Raw genomic sequence first — 25,122 nt, forward strand, 5'->3', positions numbered from 1 at the left:
CACTCGGTTTCGCTCTTTATTATAAAGTTGTTCTTAGCTGATTTTTTGGTAAAACTGCTACCTGGTATTTTCCATATTTAAACTTGCCGCGGCTCATATTGTTGTTAAGCGGTTTAGACTTTTTTGTTTAAACTACATCTTATAGCCTTATACTAAAGTTTATTTGTCATGATATCTTCACAAAATTTGACACAGATTGTTACCCAAAGAGCGCTATAATATCCGAACATATTGTCCAGATCGGACCACTGTAGTATATATCGATCAAAATCAAGACAAAGATCTTGATAAAGAATATAATTTATTTCTAAGTAATCATAATTTGATCATATTGTCATACTGAGTATTATACAGCAGCAGGTCAACGAGAGGCAAGCGAAAATTTAAAATCTTTTTTGTAGACTTCAAGAGGATGGAGTCATGTGTTCACGCACGTGAGGAAAGTTCTCTGATCGCCATTCACTTGGGAGTGACCAGAAACGATTCTTTTACATATGATTCAAAGAACTCATGACTTCCGGAGAAGGAGGATGATACCAAAGATGCCTTCTATGAGCGCTTGAAGAGCACCTATGAGAGCTGCTCTCGCCATGGTATCAAAATCGGGCTTGGCGTCTTTAACGCCAAATGGGTGGAGACTGATCGATTTCGCAGGGGTCCGAAATATGACTACGGAAGACACGTCTCTAGTCTTCTAGACGTGCGTACGCTGCTTGGTCCAGTAGTCAATCCTGTAGTCAATTGCATTACAAACGCACGTCCGCTAACACAAGGAAGGTTCGACGTCGAGAAGCGGCAATCACAACAGATAGCAGAACAATTTTCTACTCGACTTGCACTCCTGCTCGCTGAGAGCACTCGTCAACAACTCGGTATAAGGGAACTGTGGGACGGCATTTCAAACTCCTTATCTAAAGCTGCAACCGAAACCGTTGGTAGTACCTCGTCGTAGCGAAAAGAAACCAGACTGCCTACCTCGCAACGTTACGATCGACCACAACACGTGCGGGATGGGATAGATACCGAGAGTTGAAGAGGGTAGCGAGACGTATTTTCAGACAAAAAAAGAAAGATGCCGAAATTGACGTTGAGCAACAACAAAAGCTCCGTCAGGATCGGAAAGGACCTCTCCGAACCGTTCGATACCAAAGAAGATTTCAGACAAGGCGACTCTATGTCGTGTGCCTACTTCAACATATTGGTAAAGAAAATAGTTCAATCTGCAGAACTTAATCGAGCAGGTGCAATCTTTTATAAGAGTGTACAGCTGTTGGCGTATGAAGATGATATTGACATCATCGGCCTCAACACAGTCGCCGTTAGTTCTGCTTTGTCCAAATTGGATAAAGAAGCACAGGATGGGTCTGGGAGTGAACGAGGGCAAAACGAAGTATCTCCTGTTATCAAACAAATAGCCGTCGCTCGGAATTAGTATTAACACCAACAACAAGTGTATACTCAAAATCCAACGCAGTATAACTCTTGTCAACAGGTGCTTCTTCAGACTAAATAGGCAATTGAGAAATAAAGTCCTCTCTCGACGAACAAAGTCTAAACTCTATAAGTCCCTCATTAATCCGTCGTGCTTTATGGTACAGAAGCATGGACGAGGACAACATCTGATGAGGCGACCTTACGAGTTTTCGGGAGGAAGGTTTTGCGGTAGAGTTATGGCCTCGTTACGCATTGGCAACGTCGAATATCGCATTTGATGGAATGATGAGCTGTACGAATTATATGACGACATTGAATAGTGCAGCAAATTAAGAGGCTTAGCTGGCTAGGTCATGTCATCCTTATAGATGAAAACGCAGGGGAACTAAAAGACAACCTGCTCTCCGTTGGAGAAATGAGGTGGAAAAGGATTTGGCCGCACTTGGTGTCTCAAATTGCCGTCAAATTGCTAAAGGAAGAAACGATTGTCGCGCTTTTCTTAACTCGGCTCTAATCGCGTAAGCGGTGTCTACGCCATTAAAGAAAATGAAGAATGTTTGGACCCCAGTACCTATAGTTAGCTATTTTTCGCAAATATCGGTCAATGGCTGGGTGCCAAAAAATGGATTCATACTTCCCTTAGCTCCTATATACTTAACACATCAATTTTGGGCGAAAACTTGCCCTAGCCCCTATATAACGAACAATGACATCCGGGTGATTTTACTTCATATGATTGATAATAGTACATTACAGAATCTATGGGAAATTTTATTAATATTCGTGGTATTTAATATTGGCAATCGAGTCGATACTACCCTGAACTCCCATATGCTACATATGATATGTATTCGTTTTCTAACAAACCTTTTGTTGAATATATCGGCCAGTGTATGAGTTTATATATTTATATAAAGTTTCTTGAATTTCAATCATCTGATTGATGTTTTCCACCTCATTGTATTTCCCTGAATTTGACCAAGTTTTAAGAGCATAACATGTTAGGTTTCATCCGAGTTTAGTCCTTCCTTCTTAACTATCAGATTTATGCATGTATGTTAACCCGAACTTAAGTCCAGCATTCAACATTCACTATGATTCAGCAAACTGTCGCACGACAAGTCCCTAACCACGGTACCAAAAATACTCATTCTGTCTCTAAAAAGATATTTATTATTAAATCAGCAAGGAAGACAAAAGATTTCTCTTTCTATTTGAAAATACCAAGTAGAGTATATCCGATTAGTATTTCCAACTTCGAATCTCCACCGCTTGTGACTTTACCGCATTCAGCATGGCTTTCGAGGAATCACTTTGAGGCTTTTTTCACTAACCGATTTATTCAATATTCACGAATTGACACGAAAATGGCGCACTGTGAACGAAGTAGAAATATTTGCGCGTATTTTGTCACATCAAATAATCGCTTTAAGGATTTCGTCAAACGCCGCGGGGCAAGTAAGAAAGTATTTGTACAACTAAATACACATCAATTCGTTTATGTGTGCGCGTTTTGTGTGTACTTATATACGAGTTGAATACCTTTGAGGCATGTTAATCAAAAACTGTCAACAACTGACGCTGACATGCGCAAGTGGAGCCTGAAAGGATACACGCCACAAAGGCGTATGAAGTACATTGCACACTACCACATTCACACATAATGCTATGTGCATGTGTGTACCAAAATAAAAGTATTAAGTAAAACGTCGAGTAAACAACCGCGGGCATAATCACATGTGCCAAAAATGTTGCTACGCCTTTTACTGCCCTGCCGCTTTACCACTACACAAGCCAGACAACGAACTTCGGCAACGTAAAAGGGAATATTCACACACACACACATTAACACGTTCTCGCGCACTAACACTCACTGTCAAACCGCCCGTGGGCTTTCACTTGCAATCACTCAAATACGCGTTGCGGTGACGTTCTCAGCCTACAGGCAAAAATGTGGCAGCAACATCAAAAAGTATTTGACCAGAAAAAATTCGTTTAAAATTCCACAAAAATACGCTTTTATTCACATACGCTGTTCTTCCACCGCTATAGGTAGACAGCGTTGCTGTTATAATTTATGTGTATGTATATGAATGTACGAGTGCTTGTAGCTGCAAAAATGTATAATTTTTTATGCTGCATGCCGCTTTTAGCGCTTATCTGGTGAAGTCGCCACATTTGAAGCACTTGCAGTCGGTTGGTTCACGCAGTCTTATATCCATGGTAGCCATTTCGGGTGTGGAGAGACGGGTGCCATCCGGATCGTAGCAGTGCGTCAAAGTGATTATTTTCTCCTTGAGAAAGCTTTCGCGGCAACAGTAGCACTCCTGCACAACAAGAGAGATAATGCAATAAGTGAATATAAAGAAAACACACGCATAGGGTAAAATAAGAGGTACATGCATTCCTACGAGGCCGGTTTAATAACTACTCAGTCTTCAATAAAAAAAAACGAAAATTTTGAAACAGTTCAATTTAGTACTCAATATACGTAGTCTTCTTTTAGGTAAATTGACCCCGGCATATACCAAAAGCTTTAACATTGCAGTAAATTTGAATGGTATCCCGGTATCGGCGTGTACCAGTGGATCCATGTTTTCCTCCTGATTTCACAGAATTAAACACTGCTGTGAAGTGGTCAAGGGATTGCATTTGTTGTCCGAAGTAAGCAAATGTGACATTCATAGCACTAGCAGCTGATCTAATATTTCATTTATCGAGATCGCAGACTTTCATTACATAACAATCCGTGGTAATCTGTATCCGAGCGCTTCGTCTGTGTTCATAAAAACAGAAAACGACGTTGCAACTTATTAAACCAATTTTTGATGATAGTATTTTGAAAAGAATAGTCAAAGTATTCAACATTTAAGCATGATTTCACATCAAAAAACATGAGCCGAATCACCGACGGATATTTCGCTTCATAAACTTTACCAAAATTTGAAAACACGAAATGAAACTAATATTGTGAATTTTAAATTTTTCTAAAGTCCGCGCTCACACCCGCTTCCATACGCGGTCACAGTAAAACTACGAGTTCGATTCACCTAAGAGTTTGACAGTAGACGCCTGTCTCTTGCGATTGGGCCGGGCTCTGGCGTTGAGGCAAAGTACTTATCAAACCGCTCTCGTATGTACATAAGCACTGAAAATTTGATAAATTAATTTGTAGATGCGCCGTGACAGGCCAACGTACCCTACGCTCCGCTAGGAAAACAGATAATCACCCTCGCACATACTCACACACGTACCTTTAGAAAGCCCGTAGGCGTTATGACGGACGGCTGCACTTGACTATTGCACAGACCCTCACATTTGTTCACTATAACGTCCGCATTGCAGGTTCTTTGCATCCGTCCCAACTCATCGAACTCTTCCTTGATCAAATGTATTTCCGATTTTAACGTTTCGCAGTTTTCATCGCCCGTACCTTGGGCGTAACGCAGCGCTGACACACGTCTTTCCAGCCGACTCAGCACAAAGAGGAGCACCAATAACCATGACAACAAGCCATAAATTGACGAGGATGAGCAATAACGGGTAGACATATTCGGCACTTCACCACACTTTCGGCGTAAGACTTTGCCGTATGGCGGATACGCGTTGTGCGAGTAGCCTGGCACTACTTTCCCCTTAGGTGCATGGTCATCTCGTATTTATACTCCTTGACGCTTTGCGCTCACATCTATTATTATTTTGCTCGTACACGTATTTATATTTCATTTGCCATTATCCTGCTATGTCAACGGCATATTTATTGTATTATTATGTTCGCATTGATTGAATGTTGATGTCGTACGCACTCCAGTTTCATACCCCCTCACTATTATTTTTCACACTTCATTGATGAATAAGTTGTTCGCTTAATGGACGTTCAATGGAAGGATTAAATATGCAATAGCCAGCGCTATAGGTTGTCGGGTTTGTAGGTCAGTAAACGTTTTATGACTTTGATGGTGGAGAACAAAATGCGCCACCCACCATGAATGGAGCAATTTTATGGTTTTAGTGTACCGGATACACATGCCCGTCTAAATTTATAAACACATAAACAAGGTTATAACTAACATCCTGTTAATATCCCACGACATACTTTTATTATTTGATGTGTATATACCGGGTTTTAGCAATAGCGATGATACGATTTCTATCTGTCGTTTCGGTAATTTTTAATATGTCATGATCTGTAATTATTTTTACTCTATTCAGTAATTTTTACAATTTCCTCAAAGAACAATATACGCAAGAACAATGTTAACAAATTCTATTCTTTCATTATCAAAATAATCGTTCTCCAATTGCAACATTTCGTCTACTTTTGCCATTTTATGGTCGTGATAATTATCCACGTGTTGTCGTTTTTCGTCAAAATGTTGAAAATTTTGAGCGGTCAATTTCTTTATATAATTTTCAAGAGCCACTAAGCCAAAGAACCGCTCGAACTAATTAAAACATTGTTGCCGTTCAGGCCAATGTTGCTGAAGATCCCAATTTCTTGACAACATCTAGTCCTAACAAGACACTAGACACAGCTCATGCAACAACCGAATTATTGCGGGAAATTTTGCAGATTCGATTATTTCAAGAAATTGTGACATTGAGTAGCCTCCAGAAAATTGTACTCTAATACCATTAGACAATTGCCATTGGACTTTAGTAATAAATTGGACTCTTTTCAAGCTTTAGAAGTCAACAGAAATCAACGAGAGGTAGTGTGTGTCGATTCTCATTTCACGAGTCTTTTCCAAAATTTGGCGCATGGTGAATATCTGGTAGGTTGTTGATTTGCCAGGTCTAAAGCCACACGATAAGGTCCAATCAGTTTGTTGACGGTGGGCTTTAATCTTTCACACAATACGCTCGATAGAACCTTATATGCGATGTTGAGGAGGCTTATCCTTCGGTAGTTGGCGCAAATTGTGGGGTCTCCCTTTTATGGATTGGGCACAGCACACTTAATTTCCAATCGACGCGAATCAATTCGCCCAATTCGATCGGGAGATAACCAGGTGGTTTGATGAATTTTTTTATGTTGGAACCTAGTACTACATATAACCATATTTCGGACCCCGGCGAAGCCGATCAACCTCAACCCATTTTGGGATGTTTCTTTGCCCACCCTGGCGTTAAAGTCTCCAAGCATGATATTGACATCGTGGCGGCGGCAGCTGTCATAAGTGCGCTAAAAGCGCTCATAAAAGGCATCTTTTGTCACATCGTCCTTCTCTTCCGTCAGGTTCGTGGGCTCAGATCAGCGATATGTTAAAGAACTTCGCTTTGTTGTGGATTGTGGCCAAATGTTCATCTCGACGACGGAGTCTCTCTTCCACCACGAATCCCACACCAACTTGTGCTCCTTTATATGGCCACTGTAGTAAATGCCACAAGGACCTACTCGTCTCAGTCCTTGTCCCGTCCATCGCATTTTTTGGACGACGGTGTTGTCAACCTTTATTTTCACGAGGACATCATTCAAGGATGGCGATAATGATGTAATGCTTACGGATAAAATGTGTTGACCAAACTCCAAATTGGTTTGCAAAGCTTACTCCCGCAAATTCGATCTTGAGAATGCAGCACGTCGTAGACGGATTCTTGAAGCAATTTGGATTAAATAAAGTCGTTGGTCCATGAAAAACGTCGAATAATAACTCGAGAGACTGCTGAAAGATTAAATTTGTCTAACGCGTCCGTTCATACGCATATGAAATGTATGTGATTAATTTCGAAACTTGATATATAGGTTCTAGAGGTTCTTACAGAACGAAGTTTGCTTCGACGCATTAACGACGACATTGATTTGCCTATCAAATATCATCCAAGGTGCATTCTAAGGTAAACCATCTGCTTCAATACAGCTTTTTGCACGGTCAGCATGTCGAACGAGTGTTTTAGCTCGTTGGCCGGTATGGCCGATGTGGCCGCCAGTATGCCGGTGCAGGCCTTTTGCACGGCATCTACATCTACATAACGCTTTCCTTTCATGGGCAAATGCATTTTTCCGAAAAGCAAGAAGTCACACGGTGCCGGATCATGTTAATGGTTAAATGTGATTTTTGGTCAAATAATCGGTCACAAGGGTCCTTCGAATTTTGGATTCTGAACAATTTTTGCTCGTCAGTCTATTTGTGCGGAACCAACCGTGCACACACTTTCCGTAAGCCCAAATGTTCGGTAAATGAAATGCGATTAATCGATGTTTTGGAGACGTTCAATTCCATTTCCAAGAATTTTAATGATAATTTCGGCTGATTTTTGATGAATTCTCCCACAGTTTCGATAGAATTTCTGGTGAACACGAGTTTTGATTGGCCCACATGTTCATCGTCATTTACAATATGTCCTCACGACCACTTTGAAAACGTTGAAACCACTAAAGCACTCTACTACGGGATAGGCAATCATCGCAATAAACTTGTTTCATCAATTAAAATGTTACGGTAAAAGTTTTACCAATTTTAAAACAAAATTTAATGTTGGCTCTTGGTTCGAAGCTCATTTTCGCACCGATAACACAAACATACTGATACTTAAAACGCAAAAACTTCACTTCCTTTCTATGAAATGTCATGAAGTTCTCACTGGACAATCGATAAAGATAGCAAATTCTAACGCACAAGTCGACATGTAGAAAAGTCCTGTTTACTTTGGAACGCACCTTGTATAAATCACGAGCAACTCTTGTTGTCGGAGTAAATCTTTTTACAAATAGTGCCCTTAAGTTATTCCATATCATGGTTAAAAGTAGTCGGGATTGGATGCTAAAGTTTTGCCAAAAATATATGTTAATCCTTGATACTAGATATTGTAATAAGAGTTTTATGATGGCATCATGCCTTTGTGTTAAAATCTGTAAAACTGAGTGAAATCTTCCTATTATAGTTATTGTTATTCTAGCAGATTTTATGCCCAATATGCCGGTCAGGATGTGAGTTATCTTCACAAAATAGTGTGAAAGCATATTCACATATCGAGTCTATGATCTAAAATATAAGTCAATAATATACCAAATATTGTTATCCATTCCCGATTTCAGCGGACAATGAATGTTGACTTTGTTACGCAAATTTTTTCATAAGTAAAGTAGAGCCAGAATGAAGACCTTGAGAACATAATTACAATGATAAACTTGCTTGCTTGGTTGGTTTCCATGGAAAAGTGTCTGAATACCAACTTGTATAGTAGATATCAGGCAAGTATTATGTATAAATTTGTATGTGACTGCTTCTAAATAATTTACATATTTAATTCTTGCAATAAGTTACATTGTAACAAAATGACTTTAATGTTGGTGGTTAACACTTTTCGTCACGCCTACAGGCCAAATTTATCTGCTGTGCTACTTTATTCATTACTTAGCATGCGCATTTAAGTTTATATAAATATACATATATGTACGTCGTTCTTGGTAAGCATTTTGTGCTACCGTTTGGAACCACAGCCAACTAACGTTTCACCATCTATAATTACGGTACGTAGCAATTATATTGCACTCGACCTACTACTTATATACTGGAGTTTCCACATATAGACCTTTTGGAAGTTATGCACCTGCATTTGACTGTAATATTATCTTGGTAGATATTTCTATATATTCACTTGGAGCTAAATACCCAATTAACGGCTGTTATAACGTGCCAGCCTTTGTTTAATACCATATTTATGTATATATAAAGTGTCACCACATTTTTCCTAACACACATTCATATGACTACACATGTTCTTACACAAATATATATTTATTTTAACCCCTTATTATTATAATATAAATTTATGGTTGCAACTTTATAATAATGTATTACATGTATGTGAATTTTCAGTAGTTTAATTCTATCTGGTGCCCACTATAATTGATAAGCAGGTTAATATCTTCGGTTTTACATCCGTGTTATAAATATATGATTCTTACAAATGTGAGGACATTAAAACTTAGAGGTGCATAGACCTCCCAATTAACAATTCACAACATTGGCTCAGCTCGTTACGCGGATCCATACTAATATAACGAAGACGGAAGATTTGATTGTTAAATTTTGTAAATTGAATAGGCTCCGAAACTACTTGAGGGATTAGAAAAAGTCTTCCACTGTTGGGAAGCTATAGAGGAATTTCGTTCCATTCAAAATCCAGCCTTGTTCCCGCAACAATTGATGCTGTGCACAAACTGATAAGATTAACTTGTAAGATTGTCTGTTCCCTATCGTGGGTTTGAGACAACTATAGGTATTAGTGGGACCAGCATATATTTAATATTACTTGAACATTTGAATGTAAATTTTTTCATGTTGGATCCCACACAATGTGTCAATCGCTAAGGAAAAGGGTCGCGTCGATTGGTCGAAAGAAATGAAAAAAAAAAATGTTAACAGATCACAGATTATGAGTCTGTTAGTAGGTAGCAGAACTATTCTGTATGGGTATTTCAAAATGGGCTGAATCCAAAAAAAGTGGTTCGGGCAAGTAAATGATTTTTGGACATGAACAACTGCGCTTTTGGGCATTGAAAAAATCGATTTGAGGAGGAATGTCCCGTAAAGTCCTTATTTTCCTCCGAATGACTTCATGCTATTCCCGTCCGAAGAAGATACATAAACTAATCAACGTTTTTTACAACTGAACATGCGGTTGATGTGCTCAGAACGCATGCATTGAATATCCATAGTTTAAATATTTTCGAAAACAGTAAAGAGATTTTGATGATTAAACTTTTTTTGAATGCGATATAGAAACAATTGGACCACAGGTGGGAGTCAATGTCACGAAATAAAGTACAGCGGGGGTCACTCACTCAGTTGGCTCTCTACGAAGCGGTCGTGTGCGAAATTAAATATTATAATAATATTAAAACCTCGACCTCGACCTCACATCCGGTCTTCTATATCCGGTCTTTTTCTCCCAAATGGCAAGGTAAATGGGGTGATCTGCTATTAATTTATAAATTTTATAGTGTCCCTTATGTTTTCTTATGGGTATTCCAAACATGATGGCAAACGTAATATATCTTGCTCAGGGTATAAAAAGAAATAAAATGCAAATTTTGTAATCTCCATTATTATTACGCTTATTCTGCCAATAAGTTAGAGTACTTTGGAATATTTTAAGGAGATGAATCACCCACGTTCATATCATTATCTAGACTGAACTAATGCTACTTATACGTTAGAGTTAACTCTGTTTCTACATGGCACTCAAACGCATAACATAATTTATAAAGTGTTTTCGAAACTTTACAATGGAAACCAATTTTTAGCGACATCATTTCGAAATTATATTATGTAAGTGCTTAGGACTTCCCAGCAATATACCATTTATATAAAATACTTTAAAACACTAGATGATAATCGCCATCAAGTTAGAAGATAAGACACTTTGAGCCACAGATATCGAAGTAAAGAGGAATAGAGCTTAAATAATTAGTATATTAAGGCTTATATGGTCCATTCTAATGGAAAGAAAATCTTCTTATTATTATTGCATTTGCTTATTAACAATATTAACAACTCATGTCTCTTCAAAACTGTGTCTCACAAATTCATAGTTTCAACGTATATTTAATAATTATTCATGCTTACAATAGCATACCACATAGCTTTACTACTTTATGAATATAGCGATGCTGTTATTATCGAGTTTTAAACATTCTTATCATCAAGCTACCTGGCTGTCTCCGGATCGAAAAACCACCAACCAGATGGATCAATTGTGATAGACTCTCCAGTGTTTTAGATGTGCGTGCGATCCGAGGCCTTAACATCGACTCGGACCACTATCTTGACGTTCCATTTCCCAACCAGGAAGAAGATGAATAGCAATCACCCGCCTGAAGAACAACAAAGCATCGGAGGCCGATGGATTACCGGCCGAGCTATTCAAATACGGCGGCGAAGAATTGATAAGGAGCATGCATCAGCTTCTTTGTAAAATATAGTCGGACGAAAGCATGCCCAACGATTGGAATTTAAGTGTGCTATGCCCAATCCTCAAAAAAGGAGACCCCACAATCTGCGCCAACTACCGTGGGACAAGCCTATTTAACATTGCATATAAGGTTCTACCAAGCGTATTGTGTGAAAGATTAAAGCCCACCGTCAACAAACTGATAGGACCTTATCAGTGTGGCTTCAGACCTGGCAAATCAACAACCGACCAGAATTGGTCATGCTCCAAATTTAAAAAAAAAAACCCGTGACACTGATGTCATCGGCCTCAACAATGGCGCCGTTGGTTCTGCTTTCGCCAGACTGGACCAGGAAGTAAAGCAGATGGGTCAGGTGGTGAACGAGGGCAAGATGAAATATCTCCTGTAATTAAACGTCACTGTTGACAGTCATAACTTTGAAGTTCTACATAATTTCGTTTATCTTGGAACCAGCGTAAACACTAAAAATAATGTCAGCCTGGAAATCCATCGCAAGATAACTCTTGTCAACAGGTGCTACTTCGGACTGAGTAGGCAATTAGGCAGCAAAGCCCTCCCTCGACGAACAAAAACCAAACTCTACAAGTAACTCATAATTCCCGTCCTGCTGTATGGTGCAGAGGCTTCGACAATGACAACAACTGATGAGTCGACGTTGCGAGTTTTCCAGAGAAAAGTTCTGCGAATGATTTATGGTTCTTTGCGCGGTGGCCACGGCGAATATCGCATTCGATAGAACGATGAGCTGTACGATATACATGACGACATTGACATAGTTCAGCGAATTAAAAGACAGCGGCTACGCTGGCTAGGTCATGTTGTTCGAATGGACGGAAACACTCCAGCTCTGAAGTTATTCGACGCTGTACCCGCCGGGGGAAGGACCAGGTGGAGAAGGACCTGGCTACGCTTGGAATATCCAATTGGCGCCACGTAGCGAAAAGAAGAAACGACTGGCGCGCTGTTCTTAACTCGGCTATAATCGCGTAAGCGGTGTTTACGCCAATTAAGAAGAAGAAGAAACATTCTTATCCAGGCGTTGTTATAACGGGGTTTTCAAGAGGAACGCTACAAAAGTAGACCAATGAGAGCAGCAAACGACGCCAAATTTTTCTCGCTCTTATGACATTTCTCTTCAGTAAGATTTTTCCATTTTGTTATGGGAAGATATACGAGTCGAAATTATCAAAATTTACTAAAGAATTGGGTCAGTGTGCGCAACTTTAAGAGCGCTACGACCAATTTATTGTCGTCATAATCGTCCTGAAGGGCATAAAAAGAAGACCGAAATCAGTCTTTCACACATCGTTCTCAAACTTTGGGCATTCCTGTGGAGTGGTTGGGACGAAGTTGCAAAAAAATCTTGGCCTACATCCAAGCAAAATCAAATTGCCGCATGAACTTCACCACCAGAATCGCCGTATGTTCGTGAATTGGGTTGACTGAATGGCTTCATTAATATGCAGAACATGTGTTATTGGTCAGACATCAATCCACACGTACTCCATGAGGCACCATTGCATCCCGAAAAAATTACGGTTTGGCACGGTTTATGGGCCGGCGGCGTCACTAGGTCGTACTTCTTCCGTGATGATCAAAACCGATACGTTACTGTGAATGGGAATCGCTACCGCTCAATGATAAGTGAACATGTTTGGTCCGAATTGGTTAATATGGACCTGGAAAATAAGTGGTTCCAAAAGGACGGCGCACGCAGTGAATGTCACAATCGATTTAGTGAAAACCAAGTTTGATGAACGTGTTATCTAACGAAATGGCTTAGTCACCGACCGCCTCGGTCATGCGATTTGACGCCGTTACACTATTTTTTGTGAAGCTACGTCAAGTATGTGGTTTATGCCAACAAGCCAACGACGATTGATGAACTTCGTGGGAATATCGAAGGTAAAATTGCAGCAGTAATAGCCGATTTATGCTTGCAAATCGTCGAAAATTGGGTTCAGTGTTTGGACTTCTGCCTGAAAAGAAATCGAGTCCCATACAAAATGGCATCGAAACTATTTTCATAGGAATAAGGAATTTGACTGATTTCCCAAACCGTTTTTTTTATTTAACATTTGAAAACCCCGTTTTTATGTCCAGTGCAGTATACTTTCCGAAAAATTGGTGTTTTGCATTTCTATATAGTTGCTTCAAAAGATCAAAAGATTTCAGTCAGTCTCCGAATTCTCTGGAAAGTAAAATATTTAGTTAGATAACAAAAGACTCTCTTTTCATCTACGGGAACAGTACCGAAGCGTAAGTTATCGCACGAGTATTTAGTTGTACGATATATTTTGGTACTAATAATTCAGCCATCAAAGCTGACTTTCTCGGTCGTTCAAATCAAAGTTCATCGGTGATAATTGTGGTCAGTATCATAAATCTCGAATAAAAAAAAATATTCTTAAGGTTACTCCATTTACCGAAATCAATTTAGAGGAAATTTTCATTCGATGGAACCAGCAAATAGCATCGCTTTAAAAAAAAACAATTTCATATCAAAACCCAAAAATGTTTTCTCACTGTTATAGAATTTATTTTTATAGAATTTAACAACAATTTAAATCTCACGTCTCATTGAAAAAATAAGCTTTGTATAAAGTGAAATACTTGTTATCGCTCCTTTCAATAACACAACCTTATCTATATCCATATACATATATATATAAATGCGAAAGTAACTCTGTCTGTCTGTTGCTCTTTCACGCCTAAACGGCTTTTTATGAAATTTGGTATGGTGATAAATGGTAACCTAGAAATGGTCAAAGGCTATAAACAATCATGCCATCGTTCTTAGGGGGTAGGCAGTAGGCAAATAACTGAATTGACTTAGTGATTTTTAGTCGTTTTTGTTGGGACTTTTGCTCTATCATGCCTAAACGGCTGAACGGATTTGAATGCAATTAATTTGGAGATAGATAGTACTTAGTTACGTTTTTATTATTAGGTAGTTAAGGCAGCTATTAAATCTGGATATTTTCTTAACCAATCATTGATATCTCTAGGTTTACTCAGATACGTATTATTCTTTATTTTTGCAGTCGCTTTCATTTGTTAATTCTCAATTCATGTGTAGGTTAACTGTTATTTAAAGGTAAAAAGGTTTGCTTTATCGAAGTTTTTATAAAAAATTGTCTTACGTTTTAGTTTTTAAAACTACCGATTTAAAAAATATTTTATTATTTTTTCGATATGCCACGCAAACGTAAATCCAATCTAAGGCGTAGTTCTAGCAGAGATGGAACTGCAAAAGTTGCTAGAAGCCAAGAATCTGAATAGCAGACTCAGACGGGTCAGATGTTACATTCTCAGCCTCCTGCGACGCTTATACGCCGACTCAAGTCCGTAGGACCTTAGATGCTGGGCGCCACGCATCTCAAAAGGCCTCTGAGACCTATACTCAAGCCCGTCAGACCCTGGATGCTGAACGCCACGCATCTCAAAGAGCTTCTGAGACAGTGGAACAAACTCAGACACGTCGAGTTATAGATGCCGAACATCACGAGCAATTGATTGCGGCAGAGACAGGCGAAGATTCACAAAGACGATGTCTTTTAAATGCTGAACGGCAGGCAGAAAGAAGACTTACGTTTTCAATGAGTAGGTAGGAGGCATTTAATGGTGCCACTTTTGAGTATGACCCCTTGATCGACTATGTTAATCACCGATTGGTTATGACTGAGAGAATGGATAAAAAATGTAGATATTGTGAAGCACTGTAACGGAAAGAAGAAACTCCATGTATGTGCTATTTTGGTGGAAACGTTAAACGTTAAAATTCCATTATTTGGCGAGCCAGAGGAACCTTTTAAATCTTTATTTTTATACGACAGTAACGAATCGCACCAGTTTTTAAGCAGGATTAGAAAGTATAATTCTTGCTTTCAGATGACGTCATTTGGTGTAGATAAGGAGGTCTTAAAGCCTTGATTTTCACCTACTTTTACCATCCAAGGATAGGTGTATCAAAGGATTGGTCTCTTATTTCCCGCAAATAATGAACAAGCAAAGTTTTTGCAACTTCATTTCATGGGCGATGAAGAAAACGAAGCCACATTAACCCTTAGCCACCTAACGCCGGTCACAGTGACTCTACCGTTTTTTATTTTTTAAATATTCCCGTTATTATGCAAGCTGCGCAGTTGTCCRTCTATGTACTTTTTCTTTTCTCTCGTCAGTTCGTTTTGTGCAATCAGGCAGTCAACACGTGTACCAATTCAAAAACTAGAGGTAAAACATTTTTGCTTGCGGTCATTGTGACCGACGTTAGGTGTTTATGGAATTTTAGTGCCGATGTTTTTTTTTTTGTGGTTTTATAGAGTTATTATGTTTTCGCATGATCAAAACATCGGTAGATGGCTGCAAGAGTTGGACTCGGAGTCGGAGTTTGAAGGAAGTTGCAATGAATTACAAAATGAAGACTGCAGKGACATAGAAGACGCTTCTGTAGACCATGTAATTGATGGCGAATGTCAGCCAGAATCGGAAATAGAACTAAATGAGTCAGAACAATCGCGTGAGAAAGAAAACGCGATTGAGTGTTCGTCTTCTGACGACGATATRCCACTGGCAAGGTATAGGAGTTATTTCGGTAAGAACCGGTTTCGTTGGTCTGCTTTTCCCGCGATTTCAAGGTCAAGAACTGCGCAGCATAACATTGTACGAGACGTACCTGGTCTCAAACCTCTCTTCAGAGATGTGTTGCACAGAAATACAAAACCCCTAGATTTGTGGAATATGTTTTTTAAAAATGATATGTTAGACGAAATTATACGGTACACAAACGAAAAAATCAGAAAAATGAGGCCTAACTATCAAAACAAAACATGTGTTCAGGATTTAGATATAATTGAGCTTAGAGCTTTTATTGGTTTGCTATACTATACATCAATTTTTAAAGAAAACCWTACACATTACTCAAGTTGGTACAGCACGGACGGAACTGGTAGAGAAATTTACCGTTGTATAATGAGCAAAAACAGGTTTGAAGTTCTCCTTAATTGTATTCGTTTTGATGATGCTTGCACTCGAAGTGAACGACGTCTGACAGATATAGCAGCACCGATATCTCACCTATTTTATATGTTCATAGAGAACTGCAAAGAAGTTTGTTCAATTGATACCTACGCTTGCATAGACGAATTGTTAGTGGCTTTTCGCGGAAAGTGCAGGTTCAAAATCTTTATGCCAAAGAAACCTCATAAATATGGCCTTAAAATTATGTGCATTACTGACGCCACAACAGGGTACCTTTTGAATGACTACCTATACTTGGGAAAGGACTCTGACAGTGAAGGTTTACCTGTTGAGTACCAYAAACTAGGCAAACCTACCCAGGCTGTTTTGAAATTGATATCTACGATTGAAGGCACCAACAGAAATATAACAACCGATAATTGGTTTACATCAGTTGAGCTTATGAACATTTTGAAGAAAAAGCAGCTGACACTCGTGGGTACTCTTAAAAAGAACAAACGAGAAATTCCTCCTAACTTTCTCCCTAGTCGTCATCGAAAAGTTGGTTCGYCCATTTTTGGATTCACGTCCGATGCAACATTGGCATCTTTTGTGCCAAAGGCTAACAAATYCGTCCTTATTCTGTCCAGCATGCATCATACTTCCAACATTGATCCTAATACTAAAAAACCAGAAATGGTGATGTTTTATAACAGCACAAAGGGCGGAGTAGACATGTTGGATCAAAAATGTGCCATTTACTCCACTTCTCGGCGAACGCAGAGATGGSCAATGGCGATCTTCTATAGAATGCTAGATATTTCTGCTGTAAATGCATATATCATAAGCGAGATGAACCAAACACAGGAAAAGGTACTTCGGTTTAATTTTATGAAGAAGTTAGCTGAAGATCTCGTGAAACCACATTTAGAACGCCGTGCATACCAGAATGGATTACACAGAGAACTTCAAGGCGATATTCGCCGTGTACTAAAAATGGATCAAGTTCCCAGTACATCGCTGGCCAACAACGTAGAAAAATTTGAAAAACGTAAAACCTGTTCACTATGTGATCCCAAAAAGAAACGCAAGACATTCCACATGTGTTTTGAATGCAAAAATCCAATTTGTATTGAATGTTCCCAAAGAATGTGTATACCATGCCGCCAAAAATTGTGATTGTTGGCAGGTTGCAATTTTATTTTAATTGCGATTTAAACGTGCCCAACACAATTTATTATTGAAGTCCATGTTTTTAAGTTATAAAAAAAGGAAAACCATTTTAAGTTCGAATATTTTTTTCCTAATTAGATCTCATTTTATAAAAGTATCTACGTTTTCTTACAAAATTCGTATAACAATGAATAAAAAATGTTATTGAAGTATGAAACTTCTTTTAAGTAAATTTTTTGTTAATATTAAGCAAAAAGTACAAAAGAGTTATGTGCAGTGTTTTATTATCATATGTATACTTTAAACAATAAAACTAAGTTAACTTTGACCGACGTTAGGTTGTAGAGTGTCTAAAAAAGACGTTAGGTGGCTAAGGGTTAACCAGGGTGCCTGATACTCATAAATTTCATGATGCGTTGCAATATCCGATCATATTTAATAAGGGACAAGGGGTTGCGGATGTCACACTGTCTAACATCGGGGGTTGGCAGGTAGTTAGCTAGTAGTATTTTAAACCGATTAATATTATTTACTTTTTATAGTTACTAAGGAAACATTCGGTGCTATCCATTATGTGCTTAGGTTGCTTTTGAAGAAATTTTGATGTGAAGTTGAGGACCGATAGTGGGACATTGTTGCAGGGGGACTTACTGCCGGGAGAAAATAAAAAAACGTATGCGGACGAAGTCGCGGGTAAAAGCTAGTAATACATAAGTAAGGGTATATTGAGGTTACATTAAGATATGGATGCCCGCCTGTAAATGTGGTGCTTTTCACGTTTATGTTTAATTTTCGAGATATCTATCTAAAGTTTTAGAAACGTCCATTCTTTACCAAGAAGCTGCTATTTAAGGAACTACCGATAATGGCCCACTACATCATATAGTTGCCATAAAAATGCTTGACGTTTTATAGACAACGACATATCTTCACCAAATTTGGCATTAGTTATTGCAGAAAAGAAAGGGACTATCCACGAAATTTTTCCGGTGCGAAGTAAATCAGAACTTTTTTATTGGAGTGATGCATTCCAAAATTTAGGGAATTTATCAAAAATTATTACAAACAGTTATTGCAAGTAATTTATAAAAGCATGCAGACAATTTGCATAGCATATTTTCAGGCGTCGAAGCTGCAACACTTGAAGGTACTGAATTGGGGTTTCTAACGGATGCAAAGTTTCAACAATGACGTGGAATTCTATGCACTTTTGTGATTTATTGAATTACAAGTGCTTAACTCAATTCATTTATGATTCTTTACAAAACATAACACGAACGAAGAGACACCGGAAAATATAAAAACGGGATATTGAAAAGAAAAATCATTTCGAACTAAATATAAAATAAGCACAAAAAAGTACGCGACCAAAAGCATGTTGGCTGTAGGAACTATAGGAAGGAGAAAAGAGGAGCGGAGGCTTATTAATACAAAAAATATTCAAAACAATAACAACAGCAAGAGAAACGGGAATCGCGCCCTTTTATGTGCATACATACATACACAGTTATTATGTGTACGCATGTTTGTGTGAGAACAAAAAGGCCGAAAGCCAAAGAGCTGTCAGAAATGTTAACATAACTGCGAAATGAACGAGGAACAAATGGCCCTGACAGCGCTGCGATTTTTCGCTGTTATTGTTTTATTTGCGAATTCATTGTGCCTGCTTTTATTTTGTGCTATTCGAACGATTCAATGTAGCAGCCACACTTTGAGCGCTTGTTGTTGTTCTAGCCTTATTTGCGCTTGTTAAACTGTTGTGTGCTGCCAACATTGAGCTGACAACTTGGCCACAGGATTGCCGACATTAAGCGTTGCTGAGCACGGAGTACTCGCGACGGTTGTAGAAAAGAGAGGGGGAAGTGGTGAAAAATATGTGCAACAAAACAATCACTAACTTCAAAACGAACTTCATTCATTCCTCGCGGCGTGGTTTTTATTGAATGAATAGGGCTGCTTGACCGGCTTAAAAGGCAGCAGACACGCACACGAACCCGCACACTTTCTCACATATGCGGGTGTTTTTGCGGCAATACAAACATATGTTTTGCACCACCGCAAAGCCATTAAAGCCGACAAAAGCCGGCGCGCCGGAATTTTTTTTTTGCAAAGCTTTTAGCACACTTCATTTAGGTGTTTTCTGTTTTTAGTTCGCTCTTTTTTCTTTTTTTATACCTTTATATACTAAGATAACCACGAAGTTTATAACACCAAGAAAAATATATCGGAGAACTTATACAATATATGGTATATATAAATGATCAGCATGGTGAGATATTGATATGAAATTTTTCATCCTCCCTTTTTTCTAAAAGAAGCTGCACATTTGTTGGAACTAACGACATGGGGCCCCTTAAGTGTATGTATAGTTGCCATCAAACTGAAGAATCAAAATCCAGATCTTTAGTGCAAAAGGCTTTTTTTTTTTTTTTTTTTTTTTTTTTTTTTTTTTTTTTTTTTTTTTTTTTTTTTTTTTTTTTTTTTTTTTTTTTTTTTTTTGAGGAGATATCTTCACGAAATTTGGCTTGGCTTGTTGTTCAAAGAAATGATATGTGAAGAAACTGTTTAGATCGGCATTAGTGCAGCTCTTGGCTGCATTACAAACTCATTGATCAAAATTAAGCTCTTTTATGGAAATTTTTTTATTTGTGAAGGGTGTTATAGCTTTGGTGCAACCGAAGTTAATGTGTCTTTCCTGTTTTAGTCTCAGTTTTTTTTCGTTTTTGTTTGGTATATATATGTACATATGTAATGAAAGCAATATGTATGTATTAGCATCGTGCCTGTGTCTGCGCATTAATTCAATCAGATAAATCCGCCAAAGGGCACGAATTATAATTTCCTTTTTCGCGAAATTAACTGTCGACTAGCTGACTACTTGCACGGGTACTGTGTACAGTGGTGTGTAAGAGGGGAAGGGTGCATCATTGCACCAGTTGGCTGCATGGGATGAAAGGTCTCTGCTTTATTAGCGTGCTTGCTGCGGGCGGTGAATAACCAGTGATAAATGTACGCGAATATTCATGTACACAGGGGGTATATACATATGTAGTAAGACTTGACAAAGAGAAACTTTTTAAATTTAAAACTAATTCATTATTCAGTATTTTTGTTAAAAATATTTGTAAGACATGCAATATTAAATATATCCCAAAAAATAAAATAACCTAGACTTTTCTTCCACAGGTCTCCAATTATAAACTGACATTCTTGCTTTCTTAAAATTCCCCAAGTAGATCTAATTTTCCGTCCTACAGTTGTTTAAAATAATTTAATATAAAAATTTTTTCTTTCTAACGATATTTTACAGAGTAGGAGATCGTGTAACTCGATAAAAAATTATTTCTTACTTCAAGAATTTTACTGTGTAATATTCCTAAAGTATAACTAAATGTACCCTTAAAATATATAAAACTAATTAATGCGCTATTTTTTTCTTTTAATTCACAAAATCACCTTTTTTTTTGGTTGGCGGGGCTCTTATTGTCAATATCTCCCAAAAAAGAAACTTAACCCCTGCCAGACCGTAAATCATGAATGTTTTTGTTTTGATTTCATTTCGGAATATACAAGTATGTATTACTTAAAGCAGTCGAATGAACGATTATCTGTGCGATATTTACGACGACATTGAAAACACTTTATCTCTTAGAGTACTAGACGCAATACCCGTCCGGGAAAGCAGAGGAAGAGGAGAACTTGACTACCCTTGAAATCTCCAATTGGCGCCAACAATGAAAAGGAAGAACGACTAGCACTCTGTTGTATCCTCGGCTAAAACCGCGTAAGTTAAAAATAAAGAGGAAAAAGTAGTACTTAATGTAAAAAAATACCAAAATCTGCATCAGGATAGGGAAGGCCTTACCTAGCCGTTCGATAACAAACGAGCTGCAAACAGGGCTACTCTCTAACTGAGGACTTCTTTAAATATTTCGAGCTGCATAGCTAACATACTTTACAAGTCACTCATCCAAAACCAAACTCTACAAGTCACTTATGATCCCCGTCCTACTGTATGGTGCAGAGGCATGGACTATGACAACATCTGTTGAGTCGACTTTACCAGTTTTTGGGAGAAAGGTTTATTGTCCTTTGCGCATTGGCAACGACGAATATTGGATTGGATGGACCATTGAGCTGTGTTAGCTAACTATACGGTGCCATTGGCATAGTTCAGCGTATTAAGAGACAATCAGATGTTTAAAAAATCTGAATAATCGGTTGACTGATTCCGACAAATTATCGATATAATATTAAAATACACCCAATTTCATTCGGTTATCCGAAAACCTTCCAACAATTTTTGTACGCTCTCTTACAAACTTCAAGGGTGTTTTAAATGTTGGTTGTTTAGAATGATCCTTAGAACATTTCCCGCATATGCGATTTTTTTTTTTTTTTTTTTTTTTTGTTTTTTTTTTTTTTTTTTTTTTTTTTTTTTCCTTTTTTTTTTTTTTTTTTTTTTTTTTTTTTTTTTGCCCTCAAAAAATGAAACAGCTCCACTGTAAGTTATTGGATGGATTGGTCGTCGAGATCAAAGTTAGGTCAAGCTAAACATATCCACAAACGCTTTTAAGTGTCGAATGTTCTGCAAAAATCTTTAATATTACATTTTATATTAATTCAATACCAGAGCAGATGATAAATATTTTTTATTTAAGAAATTTGGACTTATTTATATAGATACTGCGACGAAAAGAAAAAAATCAGGAAAATCGTTTGCTGTCTCTAGAGAGGAGGGAATGTAGACGAGTAGCTTGCTGCCATCGATGCAACAGAAACGTTAAGTCATTTGTCTTCATCTATTTCGTTAATAATTTACATTTTTCACTTAAGACCAACGGAGCTTCGTACATTTGGCATAAAAGCAGTGAAGGTGAAAAGGGGCGGCACACTGTATGACTAATGAACAAAGAAATACATACAAAGATGCCGAGTAAGTTAAATACACACATAGATGGATGGCTGAACGGTGTAATTGCTCATATGACTAGCTTGAAGCGCCAAACACACTTCACTCGCTCAGTCACTCGCTGTGGCACCGGTTGACTGCTGCTGCACAAACATTAATCAAGTGATTTATGAGCAGGCAAAACGGTATAATTATTAATATTGAATTTCAACTTGGACCAAACATTTATTATTATTTCTTCTTTTATTTTATTTCCTCTTACTTTTCGTTGCTAGCTAATCAGCGGTTGTTTGTGAAATTTGCGAAAATAATCAATGAAATGCTTTTAGCTGGCCTTCTTGCCATTAAGCATACAATTAACATATCAAATATATATACCAATACATATAAATATATATATATTTACATATCTAAGTAGAACTTGCAGGCAATACAAATTGTTGAACAAATATTCAGCAGGCAAGTCATTTTTCATAGCAGGCGTTGTCACTGGGTAATATCCCTAAGGCATGCACGTCGTTAATCTGTCATTTTGATTGAAGTAAATTACTATGAATTTATTATATATTAACCTCGGCATAAGTACATATAATTGTGAATAGTTGGAAAAATTAATTGTTACTAAAGCAAAAGTGACGGTACGCAATTAATTGTCGGAGCGGCATTTTAGATATACATACATCCATGCTCGGGGTACTACAGGAAAAAATACATAAGCACACGTTTTTTACACACACACATTCGTAAATAATTCTGTTATGAAAAATTGTGTCATTCCCACCAAGTTATATATTTATTTGTGGCATTTGGAATGTTTAATTAGCATACTCTAGCTAACTGTATTTTATATAAGCATGAAAAATAATTGATGAAAACGAAAACATAAATTATTAGTGAAATCTAACAGTAGTTGCTAAGCGGCAGAGGAAAGCATACATATATAATAATAAGAAAATCTTCCATTTTTTTAAAGCAGGTTCTTTGCAATACATCCTATTCACTTTCATAGAAATCTCTCTACTTTATAAGGAACCTTATTTGAAAATGATTTTATAAAAGGGTTCTACATTTTAAATGTCAATAAATATGACAATTATTTGTATATCTTTTAGTGACGGGTGATCTGAGTAGAGGCTTTTTTCAATGTGACAGATCACATGTGAGTCGTGTCAAGCCGTCATGTTATGTTAGTTCAGTATTGTTTGGCATTTCACCATGGAAAGGCTTACGCCTGAACAACGATTTCAAGTCGCTCAAATTTATTTATTATTATGAGCAACATTATGGCATACTGAGCGTACTATTCGCAACACTATTACCCACTTTGAGACCTATCCTTCAACACGCAGTGAAAAAAAAATATAGGAGTCGCAGCTGAGAGTGTACACGAAGACCGTTCGCAGCAACTCGGACTGTCGGGGGAACGACATGGCAAATTTTACGTCGAGATCTTAAATTAAAAGTGTGAAAATACAGTTTATTCAAAAACTGAAGGCGCTCGACCTTCAAAAGCAACAACGTTCACTCTATGGAATCTTGAAAAGTTCCAAGTAGATCCGACGTTTTCAATCAAATTTCAGCGATTAGACACATTTCTGGCTCAATCCGTAGATAAACAAGCGAAATTGGCGCAATTGGGATGAAGAGCAACTGAAGAAATTCAAGAGATATCACTTCATCCAGAAAAAAGGCCGCCGCCAAGGTTGTTGCCGCCACTCCAAAAAGATGCCGGTGAGAATATAACCGTCAATGGCGACCGTTATCGCGCCATGATAACCAACTTTTTAATGCCTGAAATAGAATAGATACTTGTGATCTCGACGACATTTGGTTTCAACAAGACGCAGCCACTTCCCATCGCATTAATCATTGAATTTATTGACGGAACATTTCGGTGAGCAGTTAATTTCACATTTTGGGCCGGTCGATTGGCCACCAAGATCGTATGATATCATAACGTTAGACTTTTTGGTATGCGGATATCTAAAGTTTAAAGTCTGTGCGGAAAATCTCGCTTCGACTCTTGGAAAAAAAACATCAAGCGGGTCAATTGCCAGTTAATGGATAACCCTTTGGAAAATTTTGTTAGGTTGCATCCATGGAAAAGGCAGGAATCACTATAGCAGTCAAAAAGTGCGTTTAGCTTAAAAAATATCAATTGTTTTTCCTAAAAATTGTAATCCTATATGAGTCATCAATCGACAGTTAAAAGAGGTATGATAAAAATCTTTTAAATATTGTTGAAGTTATGTCGTGAAAATATGCTCATAGCAATTTTGTGAGTCTCGTTTCGGTGTAAGTCTGATAGCGTCGCCTTTTTGTTGGATTTGTGGCGCGATGAACTTGAACCAGCTTCAACTTCTTTAACCCGTTTTAAATACACTTTTCTGAACGTCTTTAGGAAGGCCTCCGTGGTTCAGTGATTCCTGTGACCTTTGGTCTTCTCCAGGTCGAAGAAGATCTCACTTTATGAATGTAAGACGGTGGCTTTTGATCATGTTCGTCGGGTGAATTTCAGCTTTTCGAAATTTCGTGGTTACTGGTGAATAAGTATCATTGGATTCATGATGTATGGTTACGAAATGATGCAGAAAATCGACTGAATATTGTTTACACAGTGGACTACATTTTTTTGGCGCAAGTTTCCCGGTTTCCAACTGCCTTCGTCACAAGTGTTCGTCACAGGTGTGTGCACTTGGATTCAAGTTTCAACGGTGGTTAC

The 25,122-nt window shown here is 37.9% G+C and overlaps 2 protein-coding genes across 2 annotated transcripts; one reads left to right on the forward strand and one right to left on the reverse strand.

Moving 5' to 3' along the window:
* Positions 1-3,500: 3,500 nt before the first annotated feature.
* Positions 3,501-5,043, reverse strand: LOC108970526 (partner of bursicon). Its single transcript, XM_018935969.1, has 2 exons — positions 4,689-5,043; positions 3,501-3,761 (listed from the first exon to the last, which is right to left on the reverse strand). Exons 1-2 carry the CDS (start codon positions 4,983-4,985, stop codon positions 3,591-3,593), a joined length of 468 nt encoding a protein of 155 aa, XP_018791514.1. The 5' UTR covers positions 4,986-5,043; the 3' UTR covers positions 3,501-3,590.
* A 10,642-nt stretch (positions 5,044-15,685) lies between these two features.
* Positions 15,686-17,494, forward strand: LOC108970518. Its single transcript, XM_018935959.1, has 2 exons — positions 15,686-15,875; positions 16,605-17,494. Exons 1-2 carry the CDS (start codon positions 15,686-15,688, stop codon positions 17,492-17,494), a joined length of 1,080 nt encoding a protein of 359 aa, XP_018791504.1.
* Positions 17,495-25,122: the final 7,628 nt, after the last annotated feature.

The sequence above is a fragment of the Bactrocera latifrons genome, unplaced genomic scaffold (assembly GCF_001853355.1).
Source record: "Bactrocera latifrons isolate USDA-ARS-PBARC rearing strain unplaced genomic scaffold, ASM185335v1 scaffold_30, whole genome shotgun sequence".
In the NCBI taxonomy this organism is placed as follows: domain Eukaryota; kingdom Metazoa; phylum Arthropoda; class Insecta; order Diptera; family Tephritidae; genus Bactrocera; species Bactrocera latifrons.

Coding starts and splice junctions, on each gene's coding strand:
- LOC108970526 (XM_018935969.1), bottom strand. CDS start 4,985: ATGTCTACCCGTTATTGCTCATCCTCGTCAATTTATGGCTTGTTGTCA. Junction 3,762..4,688: donor CGCCTACGGGCTTTCTAAAG/GTACGTGTGTGA, acceptor CTTGTTGTGCAG/GAGTGCTACTGTTGCCGCGA.